Source organism: Acinonyx jubatus, chromosome D1, assembly GCF_027475565.1.
Source record: "Acinonyx jubatus isolate Ajub_Pintada_27869175 chromosome D1, VMU_Ajub_asm_v1.0, whole genome shotgun sequence".
NCBI lineage: Eukaryota > Metazoa > Chordata > Mammalia > Carnivora > Felidae > Acinonyx > Acinonyx jubatus.
The window spans coordinates 546,012-565,867 of NC_069390.1; the positions used below are offsets into that span (position 1 = coordinate 546,012).

Genomic DNA, 19,856 nt, shown 5'->3' on the forward strand with positions numbered 1-19,856 from the left:
GGGATGGATGTAAGAAAGAAGGCCTGAGGCCCTCCTGGTTACCCAGAGGAGTGGGACTAGCGTGGGACTCGGGTTTGGGGGAGGAGGTAGAACCCCCTCCTGTGGTCAGTGGGACACGGGCCACAAGGCATCACCGCACGTGTTCCAGCAGCATGTGCTGCAAGGGGCAAGGAGGGTGGGGTTGTGGATGCCCCAGGTTCCCTGGGGGAGGGGGCCTAAAGTCCGTGGGCAGACCTTAGACCGGGAAGAGAAGGGTCCTGTGTGGGATTGGAAGCATGACACCCGCCTGGCAGAATGATTACACAGCAGGTCAGTACTTACACGCTCGGGTCCCGTACCTCTGCTTGAGTAAAACCACCTTTTAGGGGCGCCTGGGTGGCTCAGATGGTTGAGGGTCCTCTTGATTTCAGCTCCGATCATGATCTCACAGTTCCTGGGATCCAGCCCCACGTCTTGGGATTCTTCCCCTGCCTTCTTCCCCACGTGCTCACATGTGCCCTCTCTCAAGATATTTTTTTTATATGATTACAGAGCAAACACCAGGGTTTTCATCCACACTGGGAGGGAGGGGGGCCACCTCCCACCCCCAGCCAGGGTTCCTGGAAGTGCTGCTATGTTCCTGGCTCCAGAGCAGACAGTCCCAGGGGCCTGGAGAGAGGGATGTGTATCCAAAACAGTGCAACTCTGATGTGGAAATGGGGGCAGAGGTCTCCCGGCACTGGGGCAGGGCCACCCTTCAAGGCCCCACAGTCCCTCAGAAGCAGGAAGGGCCTGGACCCTGGCTTGTCCTTGGAGCAGGTCCCTGGCTCAGCCTGCACCTCTTGGTGGTCACCCTGCTGAACCCCTGGGCTTTCCAGGCCAGCTTTGGGGTGTGCTTCATCCCCACTGTACCATGCCTCCTGCCCCCTGCCGCTTCCAGCAGCTTCCCCAAGGTCTCAGTCAGAAGGGGCCTTGATCATCCTGATGGGGCCATAGTCTCTGCACTGTACATCCATCCAAGGCACTTGGGGGTTAGGGTCCCCATGTGCAAGAGAAGGTCAATTGGTCTAAGTCAAATTCCGTTAAATATCTGCTGTTGTCCTCTCTCCCAATACCCGGGTCTGGGCTCCCCTCCCCACCCCCAAGGCCTTTGTGCATGCTGTCCTGCAGCCTAGGCAGTCCTGTGCCCTCCACCCCCAGTCCCCCATCAGTCCTCATTTTGAGCTTATGTAAACAATGTCTCCCCCCACCCCTCAAATAGGGCTGGGTCTGGACTGACCCTGCTCCACTGCTCTATCCTGTGCAGTCCCTCTGTCACACACACCGTTGGTGCCAAGTATGGGTGGCTGAGAGCACAGAGGCTGAGGGATGGACAGCATGACCCAGATGGTCCCGTCCTGGGGAAACCCTGCTCTGGCTTCTCAGCCTGGGCCTGAAGGGGGTGGGGGGTGCAGTCCTGAGCCGCAGCCCAGACCTCCATAGCCCTGGCACCGGCTTCTGCCTAGGGTGTGGGTGTTCCTGAGGAGGCAGAGGCATCCCACCACCCCAGCACAGACCAGCCCCGTGTCTGGAAGGTGGGGTGAGGTGCAGGGCTGGCTCCTGGATCCAAGCCAGACTATGCCTGCCCTACACTCCAGGAGAAAAATGCGGAAGGGCGTGAGGGTGACATCACAGGAGTGCTCCACCTGCTGGGGCAATTAGCGGGCGGGGGGGGGGGGGGCCTGACTCTTACCCAAGTAGAACCCTGGTTAGCGCCCAGCTATGGAGGGGCCGCCCCCGCGGGCGGCTAGGGCCTGGGCGTCAGGTTGGGGTCTATAGCACTAGTGTTAGCTCTGGGAGTTGTGTGTGATTCGCCTCCAGCCCTAGATAGTTATGAGTCAGTCTGTGGATGAGCCCTGGGGTCCTTGCCCTGGGGCGAGCTCCTCAGTGCCCCGAGTGGGTGTTGTAGGTGGGCCCCTCAGGAGCGGGGCGGTGACTGCCCCTCGCAAGTCTCCGGATTTGTACGAGGCTCTCGGGCCCCCAGACTCCGCGCGCCCCAGGCCTGCGCTCCCCCTCCCTACACCCCTGGGCCACTGTGTGTTCCCTCCAGCTTCCCCGCGAGGCCGGGCACTGGGTCTCGGGCCCGGGGGCGGGGCCCCAAGGCCCCCGGAGGGCGCGGCCGTTCCCCGCGCGCTCCGATTGGGCGGCGCGTGCTGGCCCCGCCCCCGCCCGCCCCCACTAAAAACACCGCCTCCGCCACCGCCAGGCACAGCGTCTCCGCCTCCGCAGGCGGGGACCCGAGCTAGAGCGACCGCGGGCCCGGCGCCCCGGAACGAGCGGGAGCGCGCGGCGCGCAGCGAGCCCCGGAGCCCGGAGGGCCGCAGCGATGTTCCCCAAGGAGGCGACGTGGAACATCTCGTTCGCGGGCTGCGGCTTCCTGGGCGTCTACCACATCGGCGTGGCCTCCTGCCTCCGCGAGCACGCGCCCTTCCTGGTGGCCAACGCCACGCACATCTACGGCGCCTCGGCCGGGGCGCTCACCGCCACGGCGCTGGTCACCGGCGCCTGCCTGGGTGAGGGGCGGGGCGGGGATCCGGCGCGGGGTCCTGCCTGGGCGAGGGGGCGGGACAGGGGGCCTGCCAGGTGAGCGGGCGGGACAGGGGGCCTGCCTGGGTGAGGGGACGGGGCCGGGATCCGGCAGGGGTCCTGCCGGGGTGAGCGGAGGCCGGGCGGATGTTCTTCCAGAGGGTAGAGCGCCCCCCGCCCCGGCCCGTCCGCTCCGGGAAGCTGGCAGGGGCGCGGGTCGGGTGGGGAGGGGTCTTTTGCCCGCGCCCAGGACCCGGGTGGAAGGTCCGAGCTCGGGCGCCGGCCCGGGGGCGGGGCCTGGTTTGTTTTGCATCGAGGTGCCCAGGGATTGGGGTGGGGCCACGCGCGCCTCTGGGGCCGAGGCTCTGGCCTTTCAGGGCGCAAAGGCTGGAGGACGGACAGGTGCAGCAAAAGGTATTTCATTGGAAAGAGAAAGTAACTCGTGGGCGGGACCGTGAGAGTCGGGGGAGGGGCCTCACTACCCCGGTAGCCCGGCAGTGGCCCAGGTCACTGTGTCCTGGGGCTACGCTGTTCCTGGGGCCCTGTATGGGGTGGCCTCTGAAGAGTATTTGGGTACCGCAGCCTGGTGCCTCCCAGAGCATCTGGAGGAGGAACTTGGCCGGTAGGGCCTGGGCAAGGCAAACTCTTCCCCACCCTCTCCCTCGTTGCCCACCGCCCACTGTGGGCCTGGGTTCCCAGGTGTGGCCAACCCACTCCCCTGGGGTGAGGGGTGCTTCCGGGCCCTCCAGCCCCTCCACCGGTAGTGCAGAGGTGGGTGTGCACCGGGATGGCCTTCTCTACTCACAGGCACTTCAGGCAGGCGCGTCAAGTGCTGTTTACAGCACACTGAGTACTTCAGGACTCCTGGGAAAGGTGCCCAGCCCCCAGCTACTAGGGCAGCCAGGGTGACAGAAGGGTCAACAGGTCCTTGAATGCCCTGCCCAGCAGGAGCCTGTTCGGGGTTCTCCACTGCCCCCTTCAGTGACCTTTGCCCTGAGGGGCTGGGGTAGAAGGAGCACAGCTCTGCATCCTTGGGACCTGGGGGCCCTGCCCCTCCCTCTCTGGAAGCCTTCCAGCCAGTGTCTGTCATACCTGCATGCTGGCCTCGGGCCACACCTGAGCTACTGCTGTGGAGGTGGCTCCCAGGACACCCCCTCTTACCCCCAAGGAGCCTCTTTTTCAGGAGCGGTCTTGGGCAGCTACAGTCTCCACAGCATGGCGGGCTCTGTCCAAGAAGAGTGTTGGGGGTGCTTTCTCAGGGGCAGTGGGACCCCACTCTTTCCAATCCCATGCCCACAGGCCTGTGCTGGACTCCCTGGGTCTGGCCAAGTGTGTGAAGGCTAAGGCTGGTCAGGGTTGAACCTCTGCCTCCCCCCCCCCCCCCTTCACAGGCTGGGGGCCACGCCAGGTCAGGCCCAGTGACTCATGGATCAGGGCAAGCACTTGGGAAATACTGGGCAGAGGGAAGGCCTTGGCCCCAGCTGTCTGCCCTCCAGGGGTGGTAGCCTACCTCTGTCTCCCTGGGGGCAGGAAGCAAGAGTCCCCGTCATGGGCCAGGCCTCGTGATGGATACTGGGAGTTCTCCAGGGTAGATGGCGGTGCCGTGGCTGTGCGTGCTGTGGCTCTGGGCATGGAACCATGAGGTGGTGGCAAGCCCTGACTGTTGGCCCTGCTCGTCCAGGCGAGGCAGGTGCCAACATCATCGAGGTGTCTAAGGAGGCCCGGAAGCGGTTCCTGGGTCCACTGCACCCCTCCTTCAACCTGGTAAAGACTATCCGTGGCTGCCTGCTGAAGACCCTGCCTGCTGACAGCCATGAGCGCGCCAGCGGGCGTCTGGGCATCTCCCTGACCCGCGTCTCTGATGGCGAGAACGTCATTATATCCCACTTCGGCTCCAAGGACGAGCTCATCCAGGTGGGCCGTGGTGGGCTGCATCCCGCATCGGGCACCGTAGGAGCTCAGCGTCCCTGCTCACCACGTCTTCTCTGTCCCTGCCCCACAGGCCAACGTCTGCAGTACCTTCATCCCTGTGTACTGCGGCCTCATCCCTCCGGCCCTCCAGGGCGTAGTGAGTATCCCCGGGACACCTTTCCTGGGCGACCAGAGTTGTTCCCTGGGCAGGCGGTGGGACGAGGCAGTGGGGAGGAGGAAGGGCAGCGGTGCCTCCCCCCAACCCCCCCCCCCCCAGCCTGTTGCCTCACTTCCACGTTACTCAAGAGCCAGGCGGGCCCCCTGGAGATGCATACTTCCTGTGGCTGTCTCTGCCCCTCCCCCAAGGTCTGGCCATCTGTTCGGCAGCCCGTGGCCAGTGCCCAGTGGGTGAAAGGCTCGAAGGAAATAGCCACGGGGTGGGGCCCGAGGTGGCCCAGTGGGTTAGCCAGCTCAGTCCTCAGGCCTCTCCCTGTGTGGCCGTGTGTCCCACAGCGCTATGTTGATGGCGGCATCTCAGACAACCTGCCACTCTACGAGCTCAAGAACACCATCACCGTGTCCCCCTTTTCGGGAGAGAGTGACATCTGCCCACAGGACAGCTCCACCAACATCCACGAGCTCCGGTTCACCAACACCAGCATCCAGTTCAACCTGCGCAATCTCTACCGCCTGTCCAAGGCCCTGTTCCCGCCCGAGCCCACGGTGAGCCCTTCGCCAGGGGGCCCGCTGAGCCTGTCCCGGCTCAGTGCCAGGGGAGCGAGCTGCCGGAAGGCCTCTCCTGAGGGACAAGGCAGAGGTGGGCGCTGCACAGACTCTCCATTGAGGCCCCCCATCCAGCAGCCCGGATCCCTGTCACCTTGGCGGAAGGAAGGGGCTGTGGGGGCTCCAGAGGGCGGAGCAGGGCACCCCGGCTCTCTCCTGGTGCCTCCCCGCTCCTATTCATCGTCCCCCTGCCTTAGGTGCTGCGGGAGATGTGCAAGCAGGGTTACAGGGACGGGCTGCGTTTTCTGAGGCGCAACGGTGCGTGGGTGCCCCCTGGAGCAGGCGTGGGTGGGGTGGGCGGGCGTGGTGGCTCCTCGCCTTTGCCCCTGCTCCCGTGCTGATCACCTGTCTGGGGGGTCCCCACCCAGGCCTCCTGAACAGGCCCAACCCCCTGCTGGCGCTGCCCCCGGCCCGCCCCCGTGCCCCCGAGGATGAGGATGTGGAGGAGGCCCAGGGGGCCACAGAGAGGGCTCTAGCGGAGGGCCCCTTGCAGCCACCCCTGGAGGACCACATCCTGGAACATCTGCCTGCGAGGCTCAATGAGGGTGTGTGCAGCTGGCGTGGGGGATGGGGGTCCCTGGCTGGTGGGGAGCAGAGGAGCGGGGAGGGCCTGGCTTCCCCGGCTGCTGGTCAGCGTCCCTCCTGCGCCCACCCCCAGCCCTGCTGGAGGCCTGCATAGAGCCCAAGGACCTGCTGACCGCCTTCTCCAACATGCTGCCTGTGCGTCTGGCCACAGCCATGATGGTGCCCTACACTCTGCCGCTGGAGAGCGCTGTGTCCTTCACCATCCGGTGAGGGGAGTAGGGGGCTTGGGCGGGGACCGTGGGGGACCAGACTTCGTCATCCGTGAGTGGTGGACACCGTGGGGAGAAGGCCGCTGGCGGGGGGATGCGGCAGAGATGCTGGGTCGGGGGTCCCAGAAGCTGGGGCGCAGGCCGGGGTGGGGTGGGCGTGGGGGAGGGGGAGGAGCCATGGGCCCTGAGGCCACGCCTCCCGTCCCCGCCCAGCTTGCTGGAGTGGCTGCCTGACGTCCCTGAGGACATCCGGTGGATGAAGGAGCAGACAGGCAGCATCTGCCAGTACCTGGTGATGCGTGCCAAGAGGAAGCTGGGAAGCCATCTGCCCTCCAGGTGAGCCCCCCTCACTGTTGTGTCTCCCCCAGGCCTGAAGCCCCAGGGGCCGCCTCTAAAGCCCTCCCGCCCTCCATCCCTCCCCACCTGCAGGCTGTCGGAGCAGGTGGAGCTGCGCCGCGCCCAGTCACTGCCGTCTGTGCAGCTGTCCTGTGCCACCTACAGCGAGGCACTGCCCAGCTGGATGCGCACCAGCCTCTCGCTAGGGGACGCGCTGGCCAAGTGGGAGGAGTGCCAGCGCCAGCTGCTCCTGGGCCTTTTCTGCACTAACGTGGCCTTCCCACCCGATGCCCTGCGCATGCGCGCCCCCGCCAGTCCTGCCCCTGCGCCCCCACAGCTCCCACCCGGCTCGCTCCCTTGCTGAGTGTTCCCCGCACCCCACCCTGCTCCGCCCTTCCCCAGCCCCCTGGGGTCCCGGTGCTGAGGGCTGGGTCCCCCAGCTTCCCTGCCCCGTGAGGTGGGGGCCCTGGGGCGGGCTGAGATCCCCCCTCCTGGGCCTCTCTCCATGACCACCGCAGGAGTCAGGACAAGGGGCCCCTCACAGCTGCTAGAAGGGGACTTGCCGTCGACCCCTCCACCGACCACTCTGTTGCTGCGCTGAAGAAAGAGGGGTAGCGAGTACCCCTCCCGTCACCTGTGCCTTTATCTCCCCCTCAGGCCCTGCCCCAGGGCTGGGGAGGAGGGCTGGGCTGCACCACCCCCCACCCTCCCCCCAGCCCAGCCCAGCGTCCACCAGTCCGTGCAGTATTACTCCCTAGAGCTTTGCACCTGCACCTCCCTCATTCGGCAAGTTTTGCCAGAGAAGAACGTTTGTGAAGAATTATTTATTTTCGCCAAAGCAGATATAATAAATGCCACAGCTCGGCCCCGCCTCTCTCACTGCGTGTGACTCCCGGGCCACAGGGGCCCTACTGTCCTCCAGCCTGGCATTCTGGGCCTGAGGCCTTCCTCTAAAGGCCCTGGTGGGCCCGGGTTCTAGCCCACTTCTCCGCCTGGGACTGCTGTGTTTGCCTCACTTTGCCCGGAGGTGTGCTGCCCGACCCTTGGGCACAGCTTTCCAAGGGCCAGCAGAAATGCCGGGACCAAGATCCTCACTAAATAAAAACTGAGAAATGCTTACCAAAGGTGGTGTCCGCATCTCCACTCCATGGTGACACAGGTGGTGTGGGGCTGACCTCAGGCTGGGAGGGCGGTGGAGGGCGAGGTTCCCAAGCCGAGGCCTGGGGACCTGGGAGCCACGGGGCCTGCCCCACTGTGGGCATGTGGCACAAGGCTCTTCGCAGGGCGCTGGGCCTCCCCTTATCAAGGCAAACCTCACCGGCCAGTGCACACACATTCTCCGTCGCGTGTCCCCCTCTCACCACACCCCTATGACCCCTGCAGATATGTAGGTCGGGTCTGGAACGTCAGGCAGGGTGAGGTCTGACCCAGAGGAGGCTGGACCTTGTTCTGTGGGACATGGTTTCCTGAAGGCGTCCTCCGCCCTGGCCAGTCTGAAGGGGCGCAGCCAGCCCTTCCTGGTGACCAAAAAGGGCCCATGGGGGAGGGGCACTGGAGCAGAGCCGGGTGGTTGGCTGGCTGATCGGAGCTGTTGGGCGCTGGCAGGCCCCGGCCAACAATAACGGTAGGGACTGCACGACTGGGAGAGCCGGCCGGGCAGGTCCCCGGTGCCGGGAGCCACCCCCCGCTGGCTCTCCAGTTCCCGTCCCGTCCCGTCGGCCCAACCTGTTCTAGTTCAGCAGGATCCCAGGCCCCTGCAGGAGCAGAGGCCTCCAGACCCCCGACCACCTCCCAGGTGGGTTCAGGGGCTGGGCTGGGGCTGGGGCTGGGGCGGGGGGCCTTCGGCAAGAGAATGGGGTCTCTCCCCCGGCAGGAAGGTCACGTGCGAGTCCCGCCCAGCTCCGTCTCCCAGCTCGCCCGCAAGGGGAACCCGAGTCAAGGCTGTGCCCCAAAAGGACAGCTTGGGGGCAGGCCGCCGTGGGCGGGGGTGGGGGCTCCTTTGTGCCCCCACCCCACTTGTACACGCCTTACCCCGAGGCAGCGGATGCACGCACCATTTTGTAATATATTCCCTGCTAATTGTTGAACCACGGGAAAGACCACAACTGGGGAAGCATACGCAGAGTGCCCGCCCCCACTCCTGGCGATGACCGTTGAAAATACCTTGCTCTGCCTCCTGCCCGGCTTGGTCCTGCACACACTTTTTGGCGCCTTAAATCGGGATCCTCGGAACAGCCCCACCCTCCTCGCCTCGGCCCTGCTCAGGAGGGGTCCCCAAGCCACCGGGGTCATCTCCGCCCCGACGTGAACTCAGCTCTGCCGGGACAGACGCGGGGGGCGGCGGGGGGCCGCACGCGGGGGCCGGGCAAGGAGTAGGCGGCCGGGGCCGCGCGGAGAGGCGGAGACACGGCGACAGTGGCGGCGGCGGCTCCGCCCGGGGCCGCCCACGCCGGGGTCTCCGTTTCCCGCGGGGCAGCAGCAGCCGCTCCGCGCCCGCGCCCCCCGCGCGCCGCCGCCTTCCCGGAGGAGCCGCGGGGCCTCGCGGCAGGTGCGGCGGCGCAGCTCGCAGGTAGGCGCCTCGCGGGTCCCGCCGCCGCGCCCCACCCTGCGGTCGCCGAGGGACGCGCCGACCCTCCGGTGCCCTGGGGGGGGGGGGGGGCCGAGCGGCGGTGGGCGCGGCGGCTGGCGGGACCCGGCCGGCCAGTGGGCCCCGCTCCCCCGGCCCGGCGCCGCGCAGCTTCCGGCTGGGATGGACTTCTGGCCCCGGGGAGCCCGCGGGCCGCCGGTGGGGGTGGCGCTCCCGCAGGGGTGAGGCGACGGCGTGCGGGGGGAGACGACTCCGGTCCCCCGACCGCCTCCTCCCGCCCTTCCTCACACCTGCCCTCTTTGGACACTGCGCCCTCCTGCCGCTCCTGGAGTATGGGCGCGGAGGGAAAATTAGGGTCCCGGACGGAGGAGGGGAGAGGACCCAGAATCCCCCAGGCTGGGGGTTAGCTTTGGGAAATCCGGGGCCTGGGCGCCCGGGGGGACCACAGGTGGGTCTGATTAGGGGGCGGAGCGCCATGCGGGGGGGGGGGGGCGGGGGCTGAGGAGGTTGCAGCGACCCGGAGGGGGCAAGTCTGGCGGAGCAGAAGGGCCTCGTGCCAGGGGGAGGGCCATCAAGCCTAGAATCTGGCGCGTTCCCGACAAGGCCAGTGGAAGTCACCGGTGCTCCAGGCTGAGACCCTGCACCCGCACCCCTTGGGGCCCGGGGCCCGGAGGGAGGGGCGGCGGCAGAAGGGCAGGAGCAGACGCCGCCTGCCGGCCGCCCGGAGGCCGAGGGCGCTGAGGCCCAGACTCGGGGGCTAGGACCCGGCCGGGACTGTCTGAACGCTCCAGCTGGCCCGGCCCGGTCAGCCAGGTCTCCAGGTGCCCACCTTCAGGGCCTGCTCAGCTCCTCCCCTCGCTGGCCAGTCCGTCACCCAAGCTCTCTCCCCTCAGCGGCCTCGGACCCCCTACCTCCTTATTTTGCATCACAAGTTTCTCCTGTAGCTGCCTCCCCACCCTCACCACTCCCCACCACCCCACGGCGGTTGCCCCTCCCCCAGGTCCTCTTCTGAACCGGTCCCCCCCCCCCCCCAGGCAGCCTCCACAGGCCCTGAGCCTGCCCCACCCCACCCACGACACCCCTGTCTGCAGCACGGTTCTGCCCCCAGCTACCTTCCTCTCTGGACCTCTGTGGAGCCTTCTCCCGCCTTCCCGCCTGGTGGAAGGAGGCCCTGCTGCTCACTCCGGGACCCCAGCACCCCAGCTTAGCCCTCACCCACAGCCTCTCTGCCTTCCCTTCTCTCTTCTCATTTCTGCTTAGGCCCTGACTCTTCCTTGGCTTTTGCAGCACGTGATGGCCGAGACCCCCACTCCCATGGCCAGGCCTGGGAAGCCCGGGGCCGGGGAGGACCAGCAGGAGGAGGGAGAGGAAGAAGGGGGCTCCGGGAGGCCACGGGCAGAGACGCTGGAGCAGGCCCAGGAGCTGTTTCTGCTGTGTGACAAAGACGCCAAGGGCTTCCTCACACGGCATGACCTGCAGGTGAATCCCCAGTCCCAAGAGGCTGCCCAGCCGGGGGCGACCTTGGCTACTCAGCCCTGCCACCCTTGCCTGGCTAGGGCCTGCAGAACGACGTGCCCCTCACACCGGAGCAGCTAGAGGCTGTGTTCGAGAGCCTGGATCAGGCCGGCACCGGCTTCCTCACCGCTTGGGAGTTCTGCCTCGGCCTGGGTGAGCGGAGCCCCCCTGCCCCGCCCCACCCCGCTGCCCAGAGACCCTCCGGTGGCACATGTGGCTCTGGAGCCCACAGCAGACACAGATGGCAGCTGTGACTCTCCGTCGTGTCCCTGCGGAACACACACTGGTGTCAGTGCACACAGGCCCCTGAGGAAGCCCCCCCACCGCCAGGCGATGTATGGAGCTGCCCCTCCTGCTACCCGACCCCCTCCCATCCGTGCCAAACCCAGGTGGGGCCGGGTGCCAGGCTTGCCCCGTTCTGGCCCGGCTGTCACCTCCCATTCCTAAGCCACGAGTCTGACCAGGATAAGGAAAGAAAAACAGGAAACTGGGCTCAGAATAAGGACAGGATGTGTGTGTGTGTGTGTGTGTGTGTGTGTGTGTGTGTGTGTGTGGTGGGGGGTGGTGAGTGGCGGCTGAGCCAGGGTGCTAACCTACAGCTTTGATAATCTTACCTTCCCATGCCCACAGGGAAGTTTGTGGGGGTGGAGTCAGCCCAGAGCACACCTCCCTCCCAGGCTCCAGAGGAAACCTTCGAGTCGGGCTGGTCAGATGTGCAGGGCACTGGGGGCTCCCTGGAAGAAGAGGAGGAGGAGAGATTCCGGGAAGCGCTGGAGCAGCTGGGGGTGGCCCCAGTCCTGGGCGAGTGAGTTGGCGCTGACTCGGCCCCCAGTTCCCTCCTCTGCTGCCTCCCCCTCTGCATGCTGCCTGTCCACACTGCCCGCGTGTCTGTTCCAGGCCGGGGTCCCTAGGCTGGGACGGGCCCAGTCGTTCTCCGTCAGCTGTGACACCTGGGAGGGGCTGAGCGTGATTTCCCGCAAAATTTGCATTTCAGGAGGCGAACGCGGCTGGCCTATCCAGGGCTGCAGGTGTCTCCAGACGGCTTACCCTTAGGGATGGGGTCAGGGAGCCCCCGCTTCAGCCTCAGCCCCTGTCCTCCTCCTGCAGGCAGCGAGCGGTGCGGACGTTCTGGACCCGATTGCAGCGCGAGCGACCCGAGCTGCTGGGCTCCTTCGAGGACGTTCTGGTGCGCGCGTCGGCCTGCCTGGAGGAGGCAGCCCGAGAGCGGGACGGCCTGGAGCAGGCGCTGCGGCGGTGAGGAGTGGGGCCTGGGCGGCTGGGCTCGGGAGGCGGTAGAGGCGAGACTGGGGTCTGTGGTGCCGGCGGGCTCAAATAGCAGTCCCCCCCCCGCCCCCCCCCCCCCCCCCGTCCTCGAAGGCGGGAAAGCGAGCACCAGAGGGAGGTGCGGTGTCTGTACGAGGAGACGGAGCAGCAGCTTCGCGAGCAGCGCCAGCGTCTCCGGAGTCAGGTGGGCCCAAAGCCCCGCCCCCGCCCCGGCCCAATCCCAGACGCGCTAGTCTCATGGCCCCGCCCCCTCAAAATTGGCTCCACCCGGCCCCTCCCCCGGCGCGTGCCCCTCCCCCGCCCGCCTGGGCTCAGGAGCTCCCCGCACATCCCAGGACCTCCCCCGGGAGGAGCGCACAGGCCTCCTGGAGCTGGAGCTGCAGGACCGCGAGCAGGAGCTGGAGCGGGCAGGCCTGCGGCAGCGGGAGGTGAGTGGCCCCCCACCCGCCCCTGCAGGGTTGGGGTGCTGACAGACCCAGAGCGGGGCCCTATCCCCGCCGTCACCCGTGCACTCTCTGGTACACTTGAGGTCCCGGTGCCTCAGTGTCCCCGACCCCGGAATTACTGGGAGTCAGGGGCAAGCGCAGCACCCCAAAGAAGAGGTGGAGGGGTCCTCCCCGGCTTGCACTGCCCCCCCCACCGCCCCGCCCACATCCCGCAGCTGGAACAGCAGCTGCAGGCCCGGGCCAGCGAGCAGCTGGAGGTGCAGGCGCAGAACGCCCAGCTGTGGCTAGCCAACGAGGCGCTACGAGCGCAGCTGGAGGGGACGCAGGAGCAGCTCCACAGGCTGGAGGGCGACTTGCGGAGCCGCCAGGAGCAAACCCTACGGTGCCTGGGAAGCGGGGGGTGGGGGGGGTGGGGGGGGAGGCGGACCATCAGGGGCGGGCCCGGGGTGGGGCTGCGGCCGGCGGGCGAGGCTGGGCGGGAATAGCTTTGGGGGCTCGAGTCCGGGCCACTCCCATCCCCATCCCCCGTCCCGGCCCAGCCCTCAGGGTCTGCGTGGGTCAGGGTCGTGGGGCGCGCCGAGGAGCCTCCCGGCACCCAGGTCACCACCTCTCTCTTGCAGAGATGTGCTCGCTGTGTCGAGGAACATGCAAAAGGAGAAGCTCAGCCTCCTGCGGCAACTGGGACTCCTCAGGTGCGGTCAGGCGCAGGCCGGAGGGGAGGGGCCCCACACAGTTTGGGGTATCCTAGCTCTCAAACGTTCCCGACCACGGCCTCATCCTATTGGGAGGCAGTCCGTCCTCATGTCTGTCCCCCATCCCTCGGGGGCATCCGCAGCCAGGCACCCCGTCTGAGGGACAGCAGAGCCCGCATTCCCCCCTTGCCCCAGGAATGCTGCCTCTCAGAGCCCTTGGACTCCCCTTCCCCAGGGAGCTGAATGCGAGGCTACGGGATGAGAGGGATGCCTGTGAGGCCAAGCGGTTAGCCAGCGGTCGAAGGAAAGCCCTGGCCATGGCTCGCATGCCGGGCCCCACCTGCTGCTGTTGCTGCTGCTGCAGCTGGGCTCGCCCCCCAAGATGTGGCTCTGGCCACCTTCCCAGTGCCCGCTGACCATCCCCCAGAGACTCACTGGGCATCCCTCGGAGAGGCCACCCCTCGAAGGCGAGGCGTCATGGCCCATCCAGCATTCGGGCTCTGCTCAGGGCACTGCAGGCCTGCCTGCATGCAGACATGAAGGAACTACCCAGGGAGTGGTGGGGCGGTCCGGAGTCTCACGTGCCCCCCTGCGGGGCCTCATCCTGTCCCATCCCATCAAATGCATCTCTGACCAGCAGAAAAACTCCCTCCTCCTAATAAAGTCCATTGACTGCACTGTGACCTTCTCAGCCTATGTGTATGTGCGTCACAGCATTTCCCTGGTACGCGCACGAGGTATCCATGGTACTCTCAAGGCAACTGGACAGTACACGTCGTGTGGCACATGTCCTGAGGTGCTGGGGTTGTGGATGTTCCTGCCTGTCTCTGGTCATGCTTTCAAGCCCTCACTGTCCATTCAAGCTGAAGCCCCGTGGGGCCCTCTGTGGGAACCAGGGGACCGAGGCCCATTGCCTGGGCCTGCTCCCGGCCCCAGTTGACAATCCCCTCCCATACCCGTCCTCACACAGCTCCAGGTGGGCCAGCTCAGCCCACTGGAGTTGAGCCAGTCCTGAGTGGGACCTCCTGGGGCAGTCCTGCGGCCGCTTCCCATGCCCGTCCCTCCTCCACCCCCCCCATCCCCCCACCCCGCCCTGCCGCCTCCCTGGAAGTGGGGAGCTGCTGGCCAGACCGTGAACCATGGGCAAGGAGCTGGGGACCACTATCCATGGAGAGCTTCCAAATGACTGCAGAATCTGACCCACCCTGCCTGGGTCTGGGAATGAGCCTGGTGGGTTGGGAGTCGCCTCCCCTTCCTTACTCCTACTGCGGGTTTCCCAACCCAACAGGTCAGAAGGCTCGGCCCTGTCTACCCCACCCCTTTCCACCCCTCCCAGGACCAATGCCTTCCATACTGGACTGTTCCAGGCAGGGACCCCAGGCCTCCACTCCAAGCTGTCCTCCATACTGCACCTAGAGCAACTGCACTCCTGCATCTGACTGCACCCCCAGACCCTACCCCACCAAACCAGCATCTGTTCCGCCGGCCCTGCAAGCCTCCGGGTGGCCCTGCGTTGTGGGGAGAGAACGGGCCTGGGCCTGGAGGAGGGCCTGCTGGCCTGGCCGCCGCCTCCACCGCCCCCAGCCCAGCTCCTCGGCCTCCCGAGGGCTTGAGCCCCGGCTGGGCTGCGGGCGCCCCCGGGTGCAGCACGCCCGCCTCCGCAGTCGTGGGCGGACCCCAGCGCCCGCACCGGCGGGCGTCCCCGCCGCCCGCCCTTGCGGAGCACTGCCGAGACCTGCCCTGTGTCTGCCGCCGGGGGCGGGGCCTGCAGGCCGGGGGCGGGGCGCGTCTCACTCCCGGGCCCGCGACCCGCCGCGCAGTCTCCGCGCTCCGAGCCGCCGCCCCCACCCCCCCGCGCCCGGACTCCGACGCGTGGCCGGTGAGTGCGCCGCCTGGCTGGGCGGGCCGGGAGGGGCCGAGTGTCCCGGGACCCTGCGCGGCCCGGCCCCGGAGGCCCGGCTGCGGGCGCCGGGAGGCCTGGTCCCGCCGGCCGGCAGCAGTCCCCTCCCGGCCCTTTCCGGAGCGGGACGGAGTGGGCGCCCGGGGCCGGGCGCCTCCTGGGCCTTCGCACAGGCCTGGCGGCCCCTACGACCCCACCCGAGCATCCTAGTCATTGTCTCTGGACACCGGTGCCCGTCCCTCCGCCGGGGTGCGGGTGGGCGCGCCGCGGGCTCGCCCGGGCGGGGACTCCTCCTCGGGCCTGGCTGGCGCCGAGTGCGGGGCTGCCCTGCTTGGGGCGTGGGCCGCGGGCCGCGGCGGGCCCGGCTGAGTTGCAGGGGCCAGGGCGGGGCGGCTCGGTCCCGGGCCGCGGGAACTATTTCTGGCCGGCGCCTTCCCAGGGGGCTCACATCCGCCAGGCACTCCCGGAAAGAGGGGCCCCTCCTCCGCCCGCCGCCCGCGCGTGGGGCCCGGACCTGTGTCGGGAGAATCAGCCTCCTCAGAAGGCTGGGACCTCACCACGGGCCCAGGGGCAGCCTGCGGGCACGTGAGGCTCCCTTAAGCCCAGCTCCAACCAAGGGGTCTGCGTCTGGTTTTGTTTTGTTTTTCCCTTCCGAGGCCGAAGGGACCGCTGCTTGGTGGGCTAAGGGACGGTGGCGGGTCTGGCAGGAAGGCCCTGGGCGGAGTGCTTGGAGAAGGCGGGTGGTCCCTCCCCGGATCACACTGTGCAGAAATGCTTTCCGCCCTGCCCCGCCCAAGCACAGACCAAAATACCGGGCCTGGCCTCTCCCCTCCCTGCCTGCTCTGGAAACCCAGCGGGTCAGAGCCACTGCCAGGGGCGGCTGCAAGGACGGGTGACAGGCCCTTGCTGATCCAGCGTGGGCCAGACCGGTGACCTGTCCCTGCCCTCCCAGTGGAGCCTCCTAGGGAACTTCCGTCCACCTGTCTCAGAGAGGATCCGTCCTCACTAGCCAACCAGGTGAGCGCGGGGTGGGGCAGGTGAAAGTTCGGCTCTGAACGGTGCTGTGTAGTCTGGAAACGTAGCCTGGGGCACTCAGCTGCCATCTGTGCCCCAGGGCCCTCTCCCCCCACCCCAGTGCGGACACCCCACAGGAGAGCAGGGAAGGGGTCCCTGGGGTGCCACTTGGGAGCTCCTGTAGCTTCACATCTTGCTGGGGCTGGCGGGACCACCCCCTTTCCAGCAGAGAGGACCAGCAGAGGAAGTACCCCCAGGTCTGGGGGATGGGTTTCTGCAGGCTCCGCATGCCCAGAACCGCCTGTTCTCACCCTGGTGGGGAGGAAGGCAGGCCTGGCTTTTAACAGACACCTGAGGGGCTTCCCTGAGGCCATGGGGCTGGTAAGGGGCAGGTCCGTCCATCTGTGAGTGGCCTTCTCCTCCCCCCAGCAGCCGGTAGGTGCCTACCAGCCTGCCGGCCTGTGATGTGGAGCCCCGGGAATGCTGTGTGTGTGGGGGGAGGCGGGTGGGGCCTGCATGAGCTCACCCTGAGGTACCTGCTGGGGCTTCTGACCCTGGCTGCCAGCAGGGGTGAGTCAGCCGGTGACGGTTGGAATCCTTCATGGCCCCCTGGTGCCCTGGGCTCTGGTCAGGGGAGCCAGGCCCTTCGGCCTTCAGCTTGGCTGTGGGCACTAGACATCCGCCCTGGCTGCGGTGGGGGGTGGGGGGTGGGAAGGGGGCTTCCGAACTGCCCCTCCAGGAAGCGTCCAGGTTCTCACGGATGCGTTGCCAGGACCTTCACTCGGGGCCAGTGGTGGGCTTGGCTTCAGCCAGGGGCTGGCCTGGGTGCCTGTGTCCCCTCCTACTGACCTCCCCTGGCCTCTCGGCCCCAGGATGGGGGAGTTCAACGAGAAGACCACGTGTGGCACCGTCTGCCTCAAGTACCTGCTCTTCGTCTTCAACTGCTGCTTCTGGGTGAGGAGTGGGCACCCCCTCCCACTGGCCTCTGCCGCTCCCATTCCTGGTCCTTAAGGGGAACCCTGGCCTGGGGGCGGACGTGCCGACCAGTGTGCGCTGCCCACAGCTGGCTGGTCTGGCCGTCATGGCGGTGGGCATCTGGACGCTGGCCCTCAAGAGTGACTACATCAGCTTGCTGGCCTCGGGCACCTACCTGGCCACAGCCTACATCCTGGTGGTGGCTGGCGTTGTTGTCATGGTGACCGGCGTTCTGGGCTGCTGCGCTACCTTCAAGGAACGGCGGAACCTGCTGCGCCTGGTTAGCAGGGCACCGGGCTGCTGGTGGGGGGGGGGGGGGGCGGGCTCTGGGGCCCCGGTGAGAAAGGGAATGGTGGGGGTCGAGTGTGACGCCGCAGGACCGCCTCTGCGGTGCTCACCTGTGCCAGGGGTGGGGGGCATCCCTGCATCCCAGCTCGGCCAGCCGAGGGGAACTGTCAGGGAGTGTGCCAGCACCCACCCACTGCCATGAGCCCTCTGTGGCCACTTGGGATCTGAGGTTGGGGGCTCTGCTCTGTCGTGCCTGGGCGCCAGGAGTCCTCACGGGACAGGGGTGTCTGCGCCCAACCCCAGCTAACTGTCCCCGCCCAACCCCCCCCCGCCCCCCAGTACTTCATCCTTCTCCTCCTCATCTTTCTGCTGGAGGTCATCGCTGGCATCCTGGCCTACATCTACTACCAGCAGGTGAGGGGCCTAGACAGGCCACACGGGGACGCACACACGCGGGGACAGACACACACGCGGAAACGTGCCCGTGCAAGGGCACAGATGGGCACGTGTGAGATAGGCACACACGCTTGGAAGGACACATGCTCCCCCTCCCCCATGTTCCAGAGGCCCCTGGGGGGTAGGGGCTCACAGTGCGGATGGACAAGTTGCCTGTAGCGCCCAACAGGCCCACTTGGGGCTCATGCAGGGAGGAAGGTGTCCATGGGACCTGGAGCTCCCTCCCTGTCCTCAACCCTGTCCACGGCCACCTGGGACACTTGTCCAGCCCAGCCCCTCCCCAGCCAGCATCTGGCCCTAGCTCTGCTTGGAGACCCTCCCCCCACCTCCCCCCGGTCTGTCCCTGCCTCCACGTGCCCCAGCTTGGAGGGTCTTGGATTGTTCTGCTGAAGCTGTCCCCTCACCCCCAGCTGAACACAGAGCTCAAGGAACACCTGAAGGACACCATGACCAAGCGGTACCACCAGCCAGGACACGAGGGTGTGACCAGTGCGGTGGACAAGCTGCAGCAGGAGGTATGTGGGCACCACGGGGGTGGGTGTGCACACCCCTGCGGGCCCCCCGGGCCCCTGAGGGAGTCCCTGCCCCAGGGGCTCAGCCCAGGCCGCGTTGCCGCTGCAGTTCCGCTGCTGTGGCAGCAACAACTCCCATGACTGGAGGGACAGCGAGTGGATCCGCTCCGGCCAGGCGGGTGGCCGCGTGGTTCCCGACAGCTGCTGCAAGACTGTGGTGACCGGCTGCGGGCAGCGGGACCACGCCTCCAACATCTACAAGGTGGAGGTAAGTGCCTGGGCTCCCTGGTGAAGGGCTGAGGAGCCGCGGCAGCCCCGGGTGCTGGGGGCCCACCCGAGGGGCTGGACTCGCCCACCTTTGGCACCTTACCCCTCCCCCGCCAGGGTGGCTGCATCACCAAGCTGGAGACCTTCATCCAGGAGCACCTGAGGATCATCGGGGCAGTGGGCGTTGGCATCGCCTGTGTGCAGGTTCGGGGGGCGGGGCGGGCAGGCCCCCACGGGTGCAGGGGACACGGGCGGCTGGTGGCCGTGCCCTGCTCACCCCGGCTCTATGCCGCAGCTCTTCGGCATGATCTTCACGTGCTGCCTGTACAAGAGCCTGAAGCTGGAACACTACTGACCCTGCCGGGCGCCCCGCGAGTGCCGCAGCTTTGCCGCCTGACTACTGAGCTGACACTACTGATGGCCCCAGGGCCAGAGTCCCAGGACGCTGCTCCGTACCCTCTCCCCGCTCTGCCAGGGAGGTGGCGTTCTCACGTGTGCACCCCCGTGCCGCCACCGTGACCTCTGGGGACCCCCTCCCTCAGAGGGAGCTTCAAGTGCCTTTCTCTCCAGACCAGAGGACTGAGGCGGGGCCCTCCGGCTGCGGGGAGGGAGGAATACTCTGCCTGGTGTGGGGACACTGGGTTCTGACAGTCAAGTCCCTCTCTGCTTCTCCTGTGGGGCTGGGGCCCTGGGAGGGGGGGCCACCCCCCATGCCTGTGCTCCACCAGAGGGGCTGGTTTGGGGTGAACTGGGTAGAAAGGGGCTGGCCCCCCCAGGGTGCTCCTAGACCCCTGGCCACACCTCTGCATGGTGGTCAGGGCATTGCCGGGTGGGGGCAGCCGCAGGCAAAGAGTCCCAGATGCACCTGCCGCTGGGTTGCCTACCGCCACCCCTCCCACCCCCCAGCCCCGCTCAGGAAAGCCAAGCGAGCCCGGTCCTGTCCTGCAGGTCCTGTATCTGCCCTCCCAGTCAGGCCTCTGCTGCCCGAGCCCCTGCTTGGATTCCCCACCACTCCCCCCACTGAAAGGCCACAAGCTCACTTGTTCACGATCACCTCCCCTTGGCAGAAGCAGGGGGTTGTGGGTTCACTCACTGCTGTATCACAAATGCCTAGAACTGCTGCTGCCATGTGACAGGCACTCAATAAAAGTTTGTGGACTGAGTGGGCTTACTCCGTGAGCGACAGACCTGGTTCTGGTCCTCAGGGCCTTCTCCCCAACAAGGGGACAGAACCCAGTCCCACAAGGGGCCAGGAGGGCGCATCCTGGTGGTCCCAGGCAGCCACGTGGGAGCCAAGGACTGATGGGACTCCAGGGCCGAGAGGCCAATGGCAGGGACAGCTGAGCACAGGCTGCTTGCAGAGCCTTGCCGGTTCTGGGACGGAAGAACGGTGGTGTGGCCAGAGCCTCATAGAGGCAACAGAGGCCTCGAACGCTGGTTTCTAAACCCCCTTCTGGCTCACGTAGGGATTAGGAAAGGGGGTGTGGGCTCAGGAATGAGGAAGGAGGCCTGAGCTTTGGCAGGACATGAACTGGCAACAGAAGCCAAGGCT

General features: G+C 67.2%; 3 protein-coding genes across 6 annotated transcripts; all 3 read left to right on the plus strand.

Moving 5' to 3' along the window:
* The first annotated feature begins 2,217 nt into the window (after positions 1 to 2,217).
* On the plus strand, positions 2,218 to 7,234 carry PNPLA2 (patatin like phospholipase domain containing 2). Its single transcript, XM_027051411.2, has 9 exons — positions 2,218 to 2,531; positions 4,226 to 4,458; positions 4,547 to 4,612; positions 4,969 to 5,178; positions 5,436 to 5,496; positions 5,607 to 5,783; positions 5,897 to 6,029; positions 6,246 to 6,368; positions 6,462 to 7,234. Exons 1-9 carry the CDS (start codon positions 2,345 to 2,347, stop codon positions 6,730 to 6,732), a joined length of 1,461 nt encoding a protein of 486 aa, XP_026907212.1. The 5' UTR covers positions 2,218 to 2,344; the 3' UTR covers positions 6,733 to 7,234.
* Positions 7,235 to 7,853: 619 nt separating this feature from the next.
* On the plus strand, positions 7,854 to 13,569 carry CRACR2B (calcium release activated channel regulator 2B). Of its 3 annotated transcripts, none has more exons than XM_053202716.1 (10): positions 7,854 to 8,163; positions 10,243 to 10,434; positions 10,512 to 10,623; positions 11,101 to 11,275; positions 11,578 to 11,724; positions 11,848 to 11,938; positions 12,090 to 12,182; positions 12,416 to 12,582; positions 12,821 to 12,892; positions 13,128 to 13,569. In XM_053202716.1, the coding sequence occupies exons 2-10, from the start codon at positions 10,249 to 10,251 to the stop codon at positions 13,306 to 13,308; spliced, it is 1,224 nt and encodes a 407-aa protein (XP_053058691.1). In that variant the 5' UTR covers positions 7,854 to 8,163; positions 10,243 to 10,248; the 3' UTR covers positions 13,309 to 13,569. The 3 variants fall into 3 exon arrangements, with proteins under 3 accessions (XP_053058691.1, XP_053058690.1, XP_053058692.1); XM_053202715.1 differs by lacking the exon at positions 7,854 to 8,163 and adding an exon at positions 8,789 to 8,937; XM_053202717.1 differs by lacking the exon at positions 7,854 to 8,163 and adding an exon at positions 9,262 to 9,403.
* Positions 13,570 to 14,681: 1,112 nt separating this feature from the next.
* CD151 (CD151 molecule (Raph blood group)) lies at positions 14,682 to 19,467 on the plus strand. 2 transcript variants are annotated; one of them, XM_027051419.2, is made up of 9 exons: positions 14,682 to 14,771; positions 15,745 to 15,809; positions 16,679 to 16,760; positions 16,870 to 17,061; positions 17,409 to 17,483; positions 17,936 to 18,040; positions 18,147 to 18,305; positions 18,422 to 18,508; positions 18,600 to 19,467. In XM_027051419.2, the coding sequence occupies exons 3-9, from the start codon at positions 16,680 to 16,682 to the stop codon at positions 18,657 to 18,659; spliced, it is 759 nt and encodes a 252-aa protein (XP_026907220.1). In that variant the 5' UTR covers positions 14,682 to 14,771; positions 15,745 to 15,809; position 16,679; the 3' UTR covers positions 18,660 to 19,467. The 2 variants fall into 2 exon arrangements, with proteins under 2 accessions (XP_026907220.1, XP_026907219.1); XM_027051418.2 differs by lacking the exon at positions 14,682 to 14,771 and having other exon boundaries at positions 15,574 to 15,809.
* Positions 19,468 to 19,856: the final 389 nt, after the last annotated feature.